This window comes from Rhinatrema bivittatum, chromosome 13 (genome assembly GCF_901001135.1).
Source record: "Rhinatrema bivittatum chromosome 13, aRhiBiv1.1, whole genome shotgun sequence".
In the NCBI taxonomy this organism is placed as follows: domain Eukaryota; kingdom Metazoa; phylum Chordata; class Amphibia; order Gymnophiona; family Rhinatrematidae; genus Rhinatrema; species Rhinatrema bivittatum.
Window position 1 is genome coordinate 1,549,096 of NC_042627.1, and position 17,018 is coordinate 1,566,113.

The window sequence follows — 17,018 nt, forward strand, 5'->3', positions numbered from 1 at the left end:
AGGCCGCTCCGAAATCGGAGCGGCCTCGGAGGGAACTTCCTTACCCCCTTCCCTTCCCCTCCCTCCACCGCCCTTTCCCCCTCCCTTTTTTGCTTTCTTTTTTTTGTTTTAAAACTTACTTCAGCCCAGTGGCCATGCAGAGGCCTCTGGCCACGCCCCCACCCCACCCCAGAACACCCCGGACCGCCCACGCCCCGCCCACATCCCTTTTTTCAAGTCCTGGAACTTACACGCGTCCTGGGGCTTTACGCACGACCGCCAGCCCTTTTTAAAATAGGCCCGGTACGCTTAACCCCCCTACGCACGTAAATCCTCCTGGAGTTATGCGCGTAACCCTTTGAAAATCTGCCCCACGCTGCGGAATTCTGTTTTATGTTCTTACATGAAAAATATTAACTTCAGAACTTTATTCAAGAGCAGAAAATTGTATCAGCCGATTAGAGTTATCACTTCTGCTTTAATAACATCTTGATAGAAATTATTTTCTTAACAAAACCAATTTTTCTCCAACACTTTTTTAAGTGCTTTTTTAACATCATTGTTTCTGAGGCTGTAGATCATGGGATTGACCATAGGGATTACCATTGTGTATACCAGAGAAACCACACGATTTATGTTCATAGAGTCACAGGAAGTTGGGATTACATAAATGAAGATAAGAGTCCCGAAAAATAAAGTCACAGTGATAAAGTGAGAAGCACATGTGGAGAAAGCCTTGCGTCTGCCCTCTGAGGAGCGGATTCTCAGGATAGCAGAAATAATATAAATGTAAGAGACACATATTGCTGTAACCGTTGCAACCCCAACAATGCCAGCAAAAGTATTGAGCACCAGCTGATTGTAGAAGGTGCCTGAGCAGGAGAGCTTTAACAGTGGAGGGATATCGCAATAGAAATGATTGATCACATTTGAGCCACAGAAGGTCATGGAGAAGATGTTACCAGTTTGTATAGAAGAATATACCAAGCTAACTATGTATGTACTCATTACTAGCTGGAGACAAATTTTCCTCGTCATAATAACAGTATAGAGTAAGGGGTTACATATCGCCACATAACGATCATAAGCCATTACTGCCAGCAGAAAACACTCTGCAGTTGCCATGGTTACAAGAGTAAATATCTGCATGGTGCAACCCAATAGGGAAATATATTTTTTCTCCATTTTAAAGTTGGCTAATGCCTTTGGGGTGATAGCTGAGGAGTAGCAGAGATCTACAAATGATAAGTTACTGAGGAAATAGTACATGGGAGTGTGAAGGTGAGGATCAATCCTAATTATGGTAATGATGCTGATGTTTCCCAGTAGTGTGAGAACATACATGATTAAAAACACAATGAAGAGTAAATCCTCTAGTTTGGCAAGATCAGAAAATCCTAACAGGATGAACTCGGTCACAGAAGTTTGGTTTTTGTCTTCCATTTTCCCCAGTAAAGAGAGCTGGGCATGTGCTGCTGGGAAAAGAGAGAAAGAAAAATCAGAAAATAATCCCACATTCATTAAATAAAATTTATGAATCCAAGGCCCGAATATGTTTCAAGAGTACTATAAACCCCTTTAACAAGTTTTTTTTTAATGCAGTCCCTGTTCTGACCCACCTGATATATGATCAGTTTCTAGAATTAGTAGGGCTTGGTTGGATATCCCTTGCTGTGCAACTGATTACAAACTACTCCAAGAAAGGCTGGTAGGTAGAGCCCTGTATTTTTCTCTTAACACATAGGAAATTTAAAATAATGACTAGCAAAATAATACCACAACACACAAAACAGATTAAGAACCAGGAGAAATAAGAACACTATTGTAATTATTCAGCCACACACAAGACAGAAGCAAAATAGCAGAAATAAGCAATACCTATTGGGGATACGATAACCCTGGTACACACAAGAACAGATTAAAAACACCAGAGATAAGACCAATATATATTGGGAAAAATAAAGATTAAAGGTTATATGAAATTATGTGGTTCCAAGATGCTGGGAGCTGGAGGTGGCTGCCAAGTAGGATGGTCCAGGCCCTGCGGAGGAACACCCGAGGTGAGCCGTGCCGGCCCTGGCACCAGCACGGCTGGGACGTGCAACACTGAGTACACGTTGATGCTTGTAAGTATATTCGCACACATCTCTTGGCCATATCCTGGAATGGTCCAGGCCCTTTTTTAGATATGCACACCACAGGAGATACGCGTGCATCTAGGTGCCTTTTAAAATTTGGTGGGTGCTCATGAGCCCAATGTGCGTGTATCCCCTAACTGATGCGCAGGTTGGGCTTTTAAAACCTACCTCTTAATGAGGACTCTCCAGAAACGTATTCTTTAGCAATATCACTTCCTTCTTCCTTTTGTCTATTCTTCTAACAATGCATACAAATATGCTTCTGACGTTTGCTGTCATTTTCTCTAGCTGTTTCAATAACTTAACATCATCAGATATGATCACAACCTAAATCCTGTTCTTGTTTTGTACAGTGAACTTCATTCCTCTCCCTTGGATCTTTACATGCCAAATACATATCCTTGCATTTTTTAACATGAAAACTTAACTGTAAAACTCTAGAATATTCCTCAAGTTTCATTGTTTCCCTCCTCGTGTTTTCCACACATTCCTGGTGCTTATGCTTCTAGAAATTTTGGTAGCATCTGAAAACAGGCAAATCTTTCCTAACAGCCCTTTTGCAATATTGCCTACAAAAAAGTGAAATAGAAACAAATCAAGGAGCAGTCCCTGCAGCACAACACTGGAAACTCCTCTTTCCTCAGAATGAACTCTGTTAACCACTACCCTTTGTTGCCTCCAACTCAGCTTCTTTCTAACCCATTCTGGCACTTTGGAGCTCATACCTAGACAACGTATTTTGTTAATAAATCACCTATGTAGAAATATGTCAAAGGCTTTACTGATATCCAAGTACCCTACATCTAATGTGTCCCCTGATCTAACTCTCTAGTCACCCAAAGATTTATCTGACAGACCGACCTCTTGTAAAACCATACCACCTTGGATCTTATAATCCATTGGATTAAAATACTGTATTACCATCTGTTTTAGCAGAGACTGCATTAATTTACTCACCACTGAGGACAGAATAACTGACCTGCAGTTCCTAGTCTCATCCTTACTTCCACATTTATGAAGAAGATGAGCACTGGGCAAATAAAGGAAAATGTGGACTATCTCATCCATCCAGTAAAGATTCGTCCACTTTCCTATACACATTCTGACACCAACTTCACTTTCTCCATGTCTTTTACCAAACCTCTGAAACTTTTATTCCCGTCACTGACCTCCATATCTGTCCTATGCATGTCCAAACTCTGTTACATTGAGGTCTTCCATCACATATCATGAGAACATAAGAGCATAAGATGTGCCATGTTGAGTCAGATCAAATGACCTTTGAGCCCAGTATCCTGTCTCCAGCAGTGACCAGTCTGGGTCACTAGGCATGTGCAGTTGAAACATTTTTTTTTTACATTTGTTCATTCATATCATTAGACAGCTCCATTTGGTTCATTAGTTTCAAATTTTAAAAAAATGTTTGTTCTATTTCTACATTTGTTTACCATTAAATAGGGGAAGCACTGTAGCCAAAATCAGGCTAATCATTTCTAATGAAACGGATGGTTAGTCATAATCAAATGAGTGAAGACATGTCACTGAATCAAGCCTATGCCAACGTAAGGCACTGTAATAGGGCAAAGGGGAACCAGCAGTAGCAGGAGTTCACCAAGGCACCATCAGAAAAGCAAATCTTCAGCAACTGGAGGAAGAACACATCAAGACTTCAAAAGAGGAGCACGAATCCTCAAATTCAGCACAAGAGATAAAATAGCACCAAAAGTGGCTTCAATATCCTAAGGCGCCATGAAGGAGGAATGGATCAGAAAAGTTGGCATGAAAATCCCCAAAGCAATGGTAAAGGGACGATGCAGCACAAAGAGTGGCATCAACACAGCACAGCACCATGAGAGGTGCAAAGCAAACCTCCACAGCGTAGAGTCCGGGGCATGAGAGCAAGGCAGAGGGACAGCAAGACCTGCAAGGTGAAAAGACTCCACAGCGTAGAGTCTGGGTATGGCAGCAAGGCAGAGTGGAAGAACGATTCCCGAGATTTAGGATACGAAGTAGGCAGAGTGGCATGGGAGATGTCTGTCCTCCTGCTGAAGCACTTGCCACTTGTCACATTTAGTACAAGAGATAAGAGAATGATCTGTTATAAGCATTATTTCTGGAACATTCCCATCAGCCTTCAATCAGGACAATTACCCCATTTCCAACTATCGGGTATAGTTGCTCTTGTGCTCACTGTTTCATCAACTGCCGAGTGATTTGATAGCTTCCCTCTTCTACCCCATAGTGACTTATAGCTACTCTCACATCTCCAGTAATGTCCCTGGGCGTGGGCGTGAAGAATGGGCAGGCGTGTGTTGCTCTTCATATACACCCTTGTGTTGCACTGTACCTTCTACTTATGTCAGGCCAAGAATTGTTGACCATTCTGTCATTCAAAGAATACAAAGTACAGGAAGTTTGAAAGAGGTCATTTTCAATTTTGGTTCCTACTTTGTGGGAGTCCTTGGAAAGTGAGCTGAAAAAAGTAGATTATTTGAGTTTTAGAAAAAAGTAAAAGCTAAACCTTTTTGTCAGGCTTGCGAGTGACGCATTGAGACTCGAACAGTTTAATTCATTCTGCATCTTGTTTTATGCATGTTTATTTGTATTTATGTTTTCATTTATGCAATATGTACATGGTCAGTATTTTTATGATTGCAAGGACGGAATCTGTGATAAATTTGCAGAATATCAAAATGATAAACAAATAAATGGGAACGACGGGAGAGCAGCAGAGTTCTGCGAGGAATGGAATGGGAAAGAACTGAAGGGAAGAGTGGAAAGTGTGTGAAAGACAAGTTAAGGTGCAGATGATTGATGCATGAAGAAGTTCAGCAGGACAAACACTGAGAGTGGTTAATTTTGAGGACACTGAGAGATCAATATTCATCTGCAGGCTATCTGCATGAGTTATCCAGATACATTTACCAGGGTAACATAAACCAGAGCTGCTGAATAAACCCAGGCAAACCCCAAAAGTGACTTGCAGGCCATGGGTACAAAGGACATCCTGGGCCAGGAAGCTCCCAGCATTCTCCAAAAATCGCTAACGACCTGATTTACCAAAATAAGTTTTTCTATTCTGCTGTGTTTATGGGGAAAAAGGTTATTAATGTTATTTATCTGTATTAAAAATCATAAAATGCAAGAAAAGTTATCCAGGTAAGTTTAGAACTGATTTGTGTCATAACTAAAGTTATCTGGATAACTTCCCGGTTATCTCTGAATATCAGTGTTATCTGAGTAGGTTTGTTATCTGGATTTCTTATTAAGGTTCTTGCCCTGAAATGTCCCTGATTTAAGTGGTAAGTTTTATTCAACAGAAGACTTGCCTGGATAAATAAGATTATGTTCTTCACAGCAGGAGATGACATTTAAACTTAGCCAGTCCCAATTTACATGACTAAGCGTTTATGCAAATATGCAGAATTCGAAATGTGTGGCTTGACGGAGGGATCAGAGTCATTCACAGGGCTGTTTTTCCGGGGGTACTGCTGCCACTCAGTGCCTGCACCTTTCCCCACCCTCCAACAAACACTTTCACCCTGAGCACCAGAATCTTGTTCTCCAGAAGGAAAGCGCTGGTCATACATGAACCAAGTTCAGGAAGGGGGGAGAGGGACATTAATACTCTAGTAAAATCCTGAAGTCCTTTATTTACATCTCAGACAGTGGCACTGCAGCACCCTGACCCATATCCTGGTCACTTTCACCAGCAATGCAATCCTTACCTGTGCTAGGAGGAACTGGAGCTTTCTTTCCTCTGATGGCTCCGTGAATAAAGCTAATAGTGCAAGCAAATATAAATATTTGCTGTGTGTTTTGTGACCTGAGGGACCCTGGATCCCTGAAGTATTCCAAGGAGAAAAAGTTTTGAATCAGCAAAGAATAAATTGAAACATTCAAGTAAATACCTGTGGAATATTGTAATTGTGCACTGTGGTAATTGTTTAGTGACAGTTTGTAAGGGAATTAGATGCTTACAATACTACAATCAAATATCATGTGGTATGGTTTGTGGGTATGTGGACCCTTGGCCCGAGATGTGAGTTGTTACCACCTGTGGGGAGGGGACGCACAGGTCCGCACCGTCGGGAGCCGAGGTCAGACACAGCGAGGTGCTCTGGTGAAACTTATGGAGAGATCCCGGGGAGACAGGAGAATACCCCAGTAGGGAGGCAGGCTGGAGGCAGTTCCTGGGCAGGGACCCCGAAGGGAGAGGCGCCAGACAGGCCGCGCAGGAGGTACTCCAGAGAGGCAAACCCAAGGGGAGGAGCTGCGCAGCGTAGAGGATACTGATGCAATGCCGTAGGCCAACCCACAGGATAGGGAACATAAGAACATAAGAACAGGCCATACTGGCTCAGACCAAGGGTCCATCAAGCCCAGCATCCTGTTTCCAACAGTGGCCAATCCAGGCCATAAGAACCTGGCAAGTACCCAAAAACTAAATCTATTCCATGTTACTGTTGCTTGTAATAGCAGTGGTTATTATCTAAACCAACCTAATTAATAGCAGGTAATGGACTTCTCCTCCAAGAACTTATCCAATCCTTTTTTAAACACAGCTATACTAACTGCACTAACCACATCCTCTGGCAACAAATTCCAGAGTTTAATTGTGCGTTGAGTGAAAAAGAACTTTCTACGATTAGTTTTAAATGTGCCCCATGCTAACTTCATGGAGTGCCCCCTAGTCTTTCTATTATCTGAAAGCGTAAATAACCGATTCACATCTACCTGTTCTAGACCTCTCATGATTTTAAACACCTCTATCATATCCCCCCTCAGCCGTCTCTTCTCCAAGCTGAAAAGTCCTAACCTCGTTAGTCTTTCCTCATATGGGGAGCTGTTCCATCCCCTTTATCATTTTGGTTGCCCTTCTTTGTACCTTCCCCATCACAATTATATCTTATTTGAGATGTGGTGACCAGAATTGTACACAGTATTCAAGGTGTGGTCTCACCATGGAGTGATATAGAGGTATTATGATATTTTCCGTTTTATTAAACATTCCCTTCTTAATAATTTCTAACATTCTGTTTGCTTTTTTGACTGCTTCAGCACACTGAGCCGACTATTTTAAAGTATTATCCACTATGATGCCTAGATCTTTTTCCTGGGTGGTAGCTCCTAATATGGAACCTAACAACATGTAACTACAGCAAGGGTTATTTTTCCCTACATGGAACACCTTGTTTCCACTATTTTTCCCAGCACTGAAGTCAGGCTCACTGGTCTATAGTTACCTGGATCACCCCTGGTCCATTTTTTAAATATTGGGGTTACACTGGCCACCCTCCAGTCTTCAGGTACAATGGATGTAAACAAATTATAGCAGCAAAAGATATCCATTTTAGAGGTTTTTTTTGTTTTAATTGGTGGTGAGATCTCACAGAGCTGTGAGATCTCACCACCACCAGCATCTTGGTCGCTGCTCAAGAGCGCCCCCCAGCTCATGGCATTCTTGAGACCAATATGGAAGTTTACTAGTATTTATACTTCTGTAAGAGGGGGCACTATTAACTTGGGGTTAGATTTCGGGGGGTGGGGAAAGTTTTGAGGAGCAGTTTTACATACACAATCAGAGGTATGAGCAGCAAAGTTGACATAAGTGAAGATTTTCTGTCATTTGGAGTGATGAAAGGTAAAAGAGGATTTGATTTGTACAATGTACTCTCTACCTATCTTGATTGCAACTAGCTAGAGAGTGCATCAAGCTAGGTAGAGAGTACATTGTACAGATCATCTCCTCTTTTACCTGTAAGAAGTGCTTCCTACTAGACTGTCTTGCCCTAGAAACATCTGGAAATACTTGGTGTTACACCGGAGGTGGACCCTTGGCCCAAGGTGGGTTTGACACTACCTGCAGGGCAAGCCCTATGGGTCCCCACCGTTGGGAGGTGGAGCTGGCTGAGAGACGGAGGCTGACTAGATCTTTGCCAATACCAGCCCACATTCCCCACAGGTTGAGCCCTTGGGTGCTGGGGCCGGCTGGTCTTAGGCAGGCCTGTCAGTCGACTTCTAGAGTGCCAGCTGCTGCGTACCACTGCCGTGTCGATCTTATAGGCAGCAGGGAGCCTCTCAGTGATGTCAAGAACCAATTCCAGTGGTAAATGGGAGAGTGGAAAGGGCCGTTTCCCAACTCACTTTGTAGTCTCTCCTCCATTTCCTCCAATATGCACCTCTGTTGCATCGATGTTATAGGCAGCAAGGAACCTCTCAGTGACATCAGACACTGATTCCAATGGTGATTGGGGGAGCAGGATGGGGAGCTCCTCGCCTCAATTCTCTGGCCTCTCCTCACTCTCCCCCAATATTCACCACTGCTGCACTGATATAGGCAGCGGGAAACCTCTCAGTGATGGCAGGCACCAATTCTGAAGGTAAATGGAATGGAGGAGGCAACATCCCGCTTCAGTTCTCCAGCCTCTCCTCGCTTTCCCCTGCGTCAATCTTAAGGGCAGCAGGGAACCTCTCAGTGATATCAGGTGCCAATTCTGATGGTAAATGTGGGGTGGGGATGGGAGGCAGCTCCCCACATCAGTTTTCCAGTCTCTTCTTCGTCTACACCCAGACTATAGAAATTTAATTGATAGATGTTGGCAAGTGAGTTTGGGTGGTAAAATAATTGACTGGTTTTTTTTTTGTGCATGTGTCAGATCAGAGATGATTCAAGTAGGGGAGGAATGCCCTTATTTGTAGAAAGTGCAGATGGAAGCGTCACAAGGTACTTGTCTATCTCTCTTACTTTTTTTATTTGCATTTTCAAAAAATACAGGCAGCAGTAGCATGTCATAGAATCAGGGTATGATTCATAACAATACAAAGAAAATCAAATTACAAAACAAAAAGATTAAACCATAACCCATGGTACTCTGAAGTAGGAGGAGATCAAAAGAAAAACAAGGAGCACTATATAAGGCAATAAAGAAACAGGAAATAATGGAGGGGAGATACATTTTAAATAATTAATCTACCACAACTGCTTGGCTAGCATCACCAGGAGATCGATAGGAATCTAAAAAGAGACATAATTGAGACGGCTCAAAGAAAACGTAACAAGCATTAATAATATTCAGAGCACATGTACAAAGATATCTAATAATAATCTGAGCACCAAGCTGCCGAGCCTGAGGAACAGAGCTAGAAATTTTCTCCATTGTTGTTGAGTGGCTCTGGATATAGCAGGGTAAATCCAAATCTTTTGGCCAAAGTACAAGGAGTCTCTATTTCTTAGAAAAAGTCTAAAGTACAGAATCACGAAAAAACAAAATTAACCAAAAGAGTTCCCTGACTTTCAACCTGACCCTCGGCAGATGTTTCCAAAATTTCAGAAAGATTAGCGGGAACTGTTAAAGACAATGATGTAGAATAAATATTTTGTTTCTTTTCAGTAGACAAAAAATAAATCCTGGAAATAGATGGAACAGCTTCAGGTGAAAAATGAAGAACGTCTTGTAACTATTTCCTAAATTGTTCTCATGGAGAAATTCAAGACTCTTGGATTTAAATATCTTGACGAGTTCTCCAAGTTTTCCAATCTTTTAGAAGTAATAAGTTCTCCTTGAACTAATCCATTCTGAATGGACTGAAACTGGTTCATTTTTAGATCCAGTTCACCTATCTTAGACGTGTGAGCAGTAATAAGCAGATCCATTAAATGAACATGCTGCTGAGTATCTTTCATAAATAATGTTAGTGATGAAATAGAACGTTCCAATGATAGGAGCGCATTCCAGACTGAGTCCAAGGTTATGACAGCCGGCTTAACCAGAGAAGGTTGAAAAGAAGAACTTACCGAAGTGACTCAGCAAGAAACTCTATCAGCCACCTGGGAAAGGTCCAAGCGATCTCTCCCCATAGGAGTGGAAACCAGGGGTTAGCCTTAATGTTCCGCTTCAAACCTGAAGAAGGTAGTTCCAACAGCGATGGTGCAAACACTGCAGCGTCGCTGGCTTTGAAAGACACAGAATTGTGGCTGCCACCAAGGTGGCAGCCACAACTAAAGACACCATCCATCCAGTTGGTGAACCAAGCCTCAAAGCAATGTTGTGCAGGGGGAGAGGGAATAGTGGGAGCTCCAGGGCTAAGGGATGTTTGTTCATCCAGGAGCATTGGTGCATGCTCAACACTGGCATTCACAGTGGAGCAGACAACTGGAGCAGGAGAATCTGAGGCGTTGAAGAAGCCCTCAATACTCGGCTGGATCAGAGTACGTAAGAGAGGGGCCGAGGAAGCTTCCCTCACCTGTCTTTCCCTCTGTGTATGTGGCATTGGCAAGAGGAAATAAAAATTAACAATCTTAGGGCCGGATTTTAAGAATTGTGCTTGGGCTTAGATTTGTGCGTGCAACCTGGTGCATACAAATCTACGCCCGATTTTATAACATGCACGTGCAGCCGCGCGCATGTTCTAAAATCAAGGGTCGGTGCATGCAAGGGTGTGCACAATTGTGCAACTTGTGCATGTCGAGCCACGTAACCTTCCTCCGTTCCCTTCGAGGCCGCTCCAAAATTGGAGTGGCCTCGGAGGGAACTTTCCTTCTGCCCCCCACCTTCCCCTCCCTTTCCCTACCTAATCCGCCCCCCAGCCCTACCTAAACCCCCCCTTACCTTTAACTTATGTTGCCCCTGCCTCCGGGCAGGCGTAGGTTGCACGCACCGGCCGATGGCCGGCCTGCGATCCCAGGCACAGCGGCAAATGACCGCTGTGCCTGGAGGCTCCGGCCCCACCCCCGGACCGCACCACCCCACCCACACCCCGCCCCCTTTTTAAAACCCCGGGACATATGCGCATCCCAGGTCTTGCGCGTTTCGCTGAGCCTATGCAAAATAGGCTCAGCACGCGCAGGAGCAGGTTTTCGGGGTTACGCACGTAATAATCACGCGTAACCCTTTGAAAATCCGTCCCTTAGAGTACAGAGTTTCAAACACAGTGTCCTCCCCTCATGATGCCATTTTGATCCCCCACCCCCCTTTACGTTTTAATATTTTATTAGCCCCTGGTGAAGATTTTTTAGGACCTGTGTGTTAGGTGATATATTTATGTCAATGATGCCCAGTCCCTGATTCCAGTTCAGCAGGGTTTGGAAGAGACAATATAATTTTTTAATGTTCAGATAAAATTTACCTGTGCTTACAATTTCTCTTTAAATAAAAAGAATCCCATAAGGACAGAACTCTAAAGGTGAATTTTAAAAGCCTGGTGCGTGCATCAACTGGGGGATGTGCACACAAGTCAGGCTCACGTGCACCCTCTGAATTTTACAAGCCACCCAGATATGCTCACGTCTCCTGCATTATGTAAACCAATTCCTGTGAAGACTTCTTGTGGCCAAGTGGCATTCATGTACTTGTGGTAGCAAGTGTTAGGTGTTAAGGTCACAGAAATATGGTTTTCCATAAAATATTACACAAATTACTTCAGCAATATAGACTCAAAAAATGTATTTTTATTTCTTTCAAAGCAATTATCTCAAACAGCTTACTTTAAAATATACTAATAATGAAAAATTAGATGTAACTTTCTATTATATAATTATAGTCTTTCAGATATTAAATAATCATGAACTGACTTCAATCAAGAAAATATAACATATTTCTGCTTTCAGAATTAGACACTTTAGATAAACATTCACATATATGAATTATTTTGAAACTATTTCTTTCTAATTAATAATAGTCTCTTTTGATAAGGACTGATACTTTGTGTAAACTTTCATTTTCTTTAGCAATGAAGACAGTCTTTAAAGTATGGATGATGTCCTGGTAAGTATTTCTTTCTCTTTGTTTTTCTTCTCTATACACTTTACTCTTTCTCTTCCCCTTCTCTTTCTTGAATAGAATTTGTTATTTCCTAAACCTGAATTCAGGCATGACTGATGTCAAAGTCTTAGCTGTGTATGTGTATGGTACCATTTATCTGTTTTTCTTATTTTTTCTCTAGCCAGGTATTTCTTCTTTCTTCATTCTTTTCTCTGTCTTTCTTCTTCTTACTATCCTATTCTTTAAATAACTCAAAAATGAAAAACTACCTCCCTCTACTGCTCCTGGATCTTCTGAAATCTATGTCTGTAATGTTCCCTACAATGTGTGCCTGTTGAACTGTAAATTTTCTAAGTAAAAAATTAAAAGATAATTCTTGGCCCTATTTCTAATATATAGAACAACTAATGATTCACATTCACTGCTTCAATCTTTCTTCTAGGACATAGATTTATCTTTTTTGTTGTTGTTGTGAATAATTGTATTGCTGAATTTCAAAATTAAAAAAAATTATATAGGGAATTGTTTTAGCTTTATTGCCTGTGGATGAATATTTTTTGTATTATGTGATTTGATATTTATTTCTGTTGTATATTGTAAATTTAACTTGTAAGCCTCCCTGAGTTATCCTTTGTTGGACTAGATGGGTCAGATATAAGTTGAAAATAGAAATAATTGCACAAAGTTTCTGGATTCGATTAGGCCCTTGGTTAGCCTTTGTTCAGTAATTTTAACTCAAGAGATCCTTGATTTGCAGTTGAATCCTCTCAAATCTTTTAAGGATGATAACTCACAAAGAATTTTGGAGGCTGGCCAATATCTATACAATTTGTATTCTTTTTTTTATATATTACATTTTCATTTTATTCAGTGTGTAAATTGCTTTTACCCATAAATACACAGGGCTAGATTTTAAGACGTCTGAGTGGGTGTAGTGTTTAGTGTAAAGGGAGTGACCCCTCCCTTCCATTTTGCACTGCTAGTTCATTTTGCATGGAGTGTTAAATGCAGTTACTTTCTCTTTCAGACAGAGTTCTGAGAAATTCCTTTTCTTGCTGTTTATCTAGCAGCATTTTCTGTTCCCCGCTCTGCATTATATGCTTGTGAAAACATTTTGTTTATTTACCGCTACTTTCATTTACTAATTAGATTTGATTTATCATTAGAAGAGGACGTTTTGCTTTTCCTTGTTTCTAAGTTCCCAAGGTGTCAATTACTAGCGTTAAAAGTTTACGACTCGCCAGCTTGTGTGGCAGTGCGGAGTGAGGACCCTGAGGACAGAGGTCAGTAAAAGGGGGGCTGCTGAGGGATGGCCAGAGAGACAAAGGAGAACAGAGAGACTCCATTTTAATTAATTGATCAGTTTAGTTTAAAAACCAAAATTTGGATGTTTAGTTTAAAGACAGATTGGCAAGGAATTAGCAGTTATTACGAAGAATAATAATAGCTTTGAGTTGGCTCCCCAAGACACCTGTTGATTGGCTGAAGGTAACCCTTTATAACGCTTTGCACAGGCAATCGAGCACTGAGTAGGCTTGAGCTTGCATCCTTTGCTTGTAATGCTTGTAGAAAGACCAGGGGGCACTCCATGAAGTTAGCATGGGGCACATTTAAACTAACCAGAGAAAGTTCTTTTTTACTCAACGCACAATTAAACTCTGGAATTTGTTGCCAGAGGGTGTGGTTAGTAGAGATGTGCTTCGTTTTTAGGAATCGGGTCTTGCTTCGGTCGACCGATTCGTTTAAAAGTTTAGTTTTTCACGTGTGTTTTGTTTTTTTTTACGAACGGAGTTAGTGCGCACTAACGGGGTTAGTGCGCTTAATGTTACCGTTAGTGCGCATTAACTAATGTTAGTGCGCACTGCCAAAAAATTGCAACTTTTAAGTAAAACGTATCAATTTTTAAGGAGTTCGTTAGCTAAATGTACGGTTCCCTGCTCCCACTGGTTCGCACCACCTGGAAAACAGGCAATGGGAATGTAGAATCAGTATTTTAAATCATCCGTAGTTAGTGCGCACTAACGGGGTTAGTGCGCTCACTGTTACCGTTAGTGCGCATTAACTAATGTTAGTGCGCACTGCCAAAAAATTGCAACTTTTAAGTAAAACGTATCAATTTTTAAGGAGTTCGTTAGCTAAATGTACGGTTCCCTGCTCCCACTGGTTCGCACCACCTGGAAAACAGGCAATGGGAATGTAGAATCAGTATTTTAAATCATCCGTAGTTAGTGCGCACTATCGCTGGCGAGTGCGCACTACCTAGGGTTAGTGCGCACTACCTTGAGCATGCTCTGTGAGGTCCCCGGAGGCCATTTTGCTTAAAATACACGCACTAATAATTATTCTTACTACGTGCTGTCTCTCTGAGACAGAGCAGTGAGCTGAGCAGTGCTGCACACACAGTACAGTTCAACAGAACAAGAAGAACACAACATTATCGTTGATTATTATCATCAACTCTACCACTGTAAGTGTATAATATAATAAAAACATATAAGATTTTGTTTTAGTTTTTATACAGTATGGGGTAGATTTTCAGACGAGCGCGAACAGCCTACTTTTGTTTGCGCTCCAGGCGCAAACAAAAGTACGCTGGATTTTAGTAGATACGCGCGGAGCCGCGCGTATCCACTAAAATCCTGGATCGGCGCGCGCAAGGCTATCGATTTTGTATAGCCTGCGCGCGCCGAGCCGCGCTACCTCCCCCCGTTCCCTCCAAGGCCGCTCCGAAATCGGAGCGGCCTTGGAGGGAACTTTCCTTTGCCCTCCCCTCACCTTCCCCTCCCTTCCCCTACCTAACCCACCCGCCCGGCCCTGTCTACACCCCCCCCTTACCTTTGTCGGGGGATTTACGCCTCCCGGAGGGAGATGTAAATCCCCGCGCGCCAGCGGGCCTGCTGCGCGCCGGGCCGCGACCTGGGGGCGGGTACGGAGGGCGCGGCCACGCCCCCGGGCCATAGCCACGCCCCGTACCCGCCCCCAAAACGCTGCCGACACGCCCCCGGAACGCCGCGACGACCGGGCCCGCCCCCCGACACGCCCCCGACACGCCCCCCTCCGAGAACCCCGGGACTTACGCGAGTCCCGGGGCTCTGCGCGCGCCGGGAGGCCTATGTAAAATAGGCTTCCTGGCGCGCAGGGCCCTGCTCGCCTAAATCCGCCCGGTTTTGGGCGGATTTAGGCGAGCAGGGCTCTGAAAATCTACCCCTATTACTTTAGTTAGCTACTTAGTTGGTTAAGTTAAATAGTTAATGCACTTTTTTTTTCGGTGAAGTAGCATAAAATAATATTAAAATAATATTAAATGAAGTTACTTACATTAGGGGAAATTAAAAGTTTAACACACAAAAGTACTTCATTAAATTTTATGCTAATTTAGTGAAAAAAAAGTTTAACAGAGATTGTCAGTGTCAGACAGCTCCCTCCCTGCATGAGAGGCTGGCTGGCTTCACAGACAGGGGGGGGGGGAGCTCAGCTGCCTGACCCTCACTGAACTGAATAGTGTATAGGCCAGCAAGCCTCTCACGTAATGCAGGCAGGGAGGGAGCTGTCTCAGCCCTCACCCTCACAGTGACTACACTATGCAGTTCAGTGGCAGGGACATGGGGGGAGGGGAGGAGTGAGGGTCAGGCAGCTGAGCTCCCCCCCCCCCTACGTAATGCAGGCAGGGAGGGAGCTGTCTCAGCCCTCACCTTCACAGTGAGGGCTGAGACAGCTCCCTCCCTGCCTGCATTACGTAGGGGGGGGGGGGAGCTCAGCTGCCTGACCCTCACTCCTCCCCTCCCCCCATGTCCCTGCCACTGAACTGAATAGTGTACTGTCACTGTGAGGGTGAGGGCTGAGACAGGGAGGGAGGGAGCTGTCTCAGCCCTCACCCTCACAGTGACAGTACACTATTCAGTTCAGTGGCAGGGACATGGGGGGAGGGGAGGAGTGAGGGTCAGGCAGCTGAGCTCCCCCCCCCCCCCTACGTAATGCAGGCAGGGAGGGAGCTGTCTCAGCCCTCACCTTCACAGTGAGGGCTGAGACAGCTCCCTCCCTGCCTGCATTACGTAGGGGGGGGGGGGGGGCTCAGCTGCCTGACCCTCACTCCTCCCCTCCCCCCATGTCCCTGCCACTGAACTGAATAGTGTACTGTCACTGTGAGGGTGAGGGCTGAGACAGCTCCCTCCCTCCCTGTCTCAGCCCTCACCCTCACAGTGACAGTACACTATTCAGTTCAGTGGCAGGGACATGGGGGGAGGGGAGGAGTGAGGGTCAGGCAGCTGAGCTCCCCCCCCCCCTGTCTGTGAAGCCAGCAAGCCTCTCACTACGTAATGCAGGCAGGGAGGGAGCTGTCTCAGCCCTCACTGTGAGGGTGAGGGCTGAGACAGCTCCCTCCCTGCCTGCATTACGTAGGGGGGGGGGGGGAGCTCAGCTGCCTGACCCTCACTGAACTGAATAGTGTATAGGCCAGCAAGCCTCTCACTACGTAATGCAGGCAGGGAGGGAGCTGTCTCAGCCCTCACCCTCACAGGGAGGGAGCTGTCTCAGCCCTCACTGTGAGGGTGAGGGCTGAGACAGCTCCCTCCCTGCCTGCATTACGTAGGGGGGGGGAGCTCAGCTGCCTGACCCTCACTCCTCCCCTCCCCCCATGTCCCTGCCACTGAACTGAATAGTGTACTGTCACTGTGAGGGTGAGGGCTGAGGGCTGGCTTCACAGACAGGGGGGAGCTGCCTAGCCCCTCCCTGCATTAGTGTGTGAGCTTCTGAACAAACAACTGTCCTATAGCACATACTTTTTTTCATCTCCTTTTTTATTTTCTCATGGTAGGATGGAACGTGAAAGGGAGTCTGGTGGTGGTGACAGGGGGAGGGAGTCTGACTCCTCCCCACCGTCCTCCTCCAAGGTGGCAGCAAGGTCCAGGAAGCCCCGCTTTACCCAGGCCGACGTGGACCTCCTAGCCCGGCTCATGCTCCTGGATGAGGGGAACCTTTACACCCCCCCAGGCAGCAGGCCTAACCTGCAAAGGGAGACTGCTGCCTGGGCCTCTCTCCAGGAGGAGTTTTGCCGGCAGGCCTCCTACCCTCGTGAGGTGGAAGACCTGAAAAAGAAAGGTGAGAAATAATAATGTTGATCATAATATTCAATTATAAA

At 44.4% G+C, this 17,018-nt stretch overlaps 1 protein-coding gene across 1 annotated transcript; it reads right to left on the reverse strand.

Moving 5' to 3' along the window:
- Window positions 1–486: 486 nt before the first annotated feature.
- Window positions 487–1,431, reverse strand: LOC115075267 (olfactory receptor 1020-like). The gene has a single exon (XM_029575561.1). The coding sequence runs from the start codon at window positions 1,420–1,422 to the stop codon at window positions 487–489; it is 936 nt and encodes a 311-aa protein (XP_029431421.1). The 5' UTR covers window positions 1,423–1,431.
- Window positions 1,432–17,018: the final 15,587 nt, after the last annotated feature.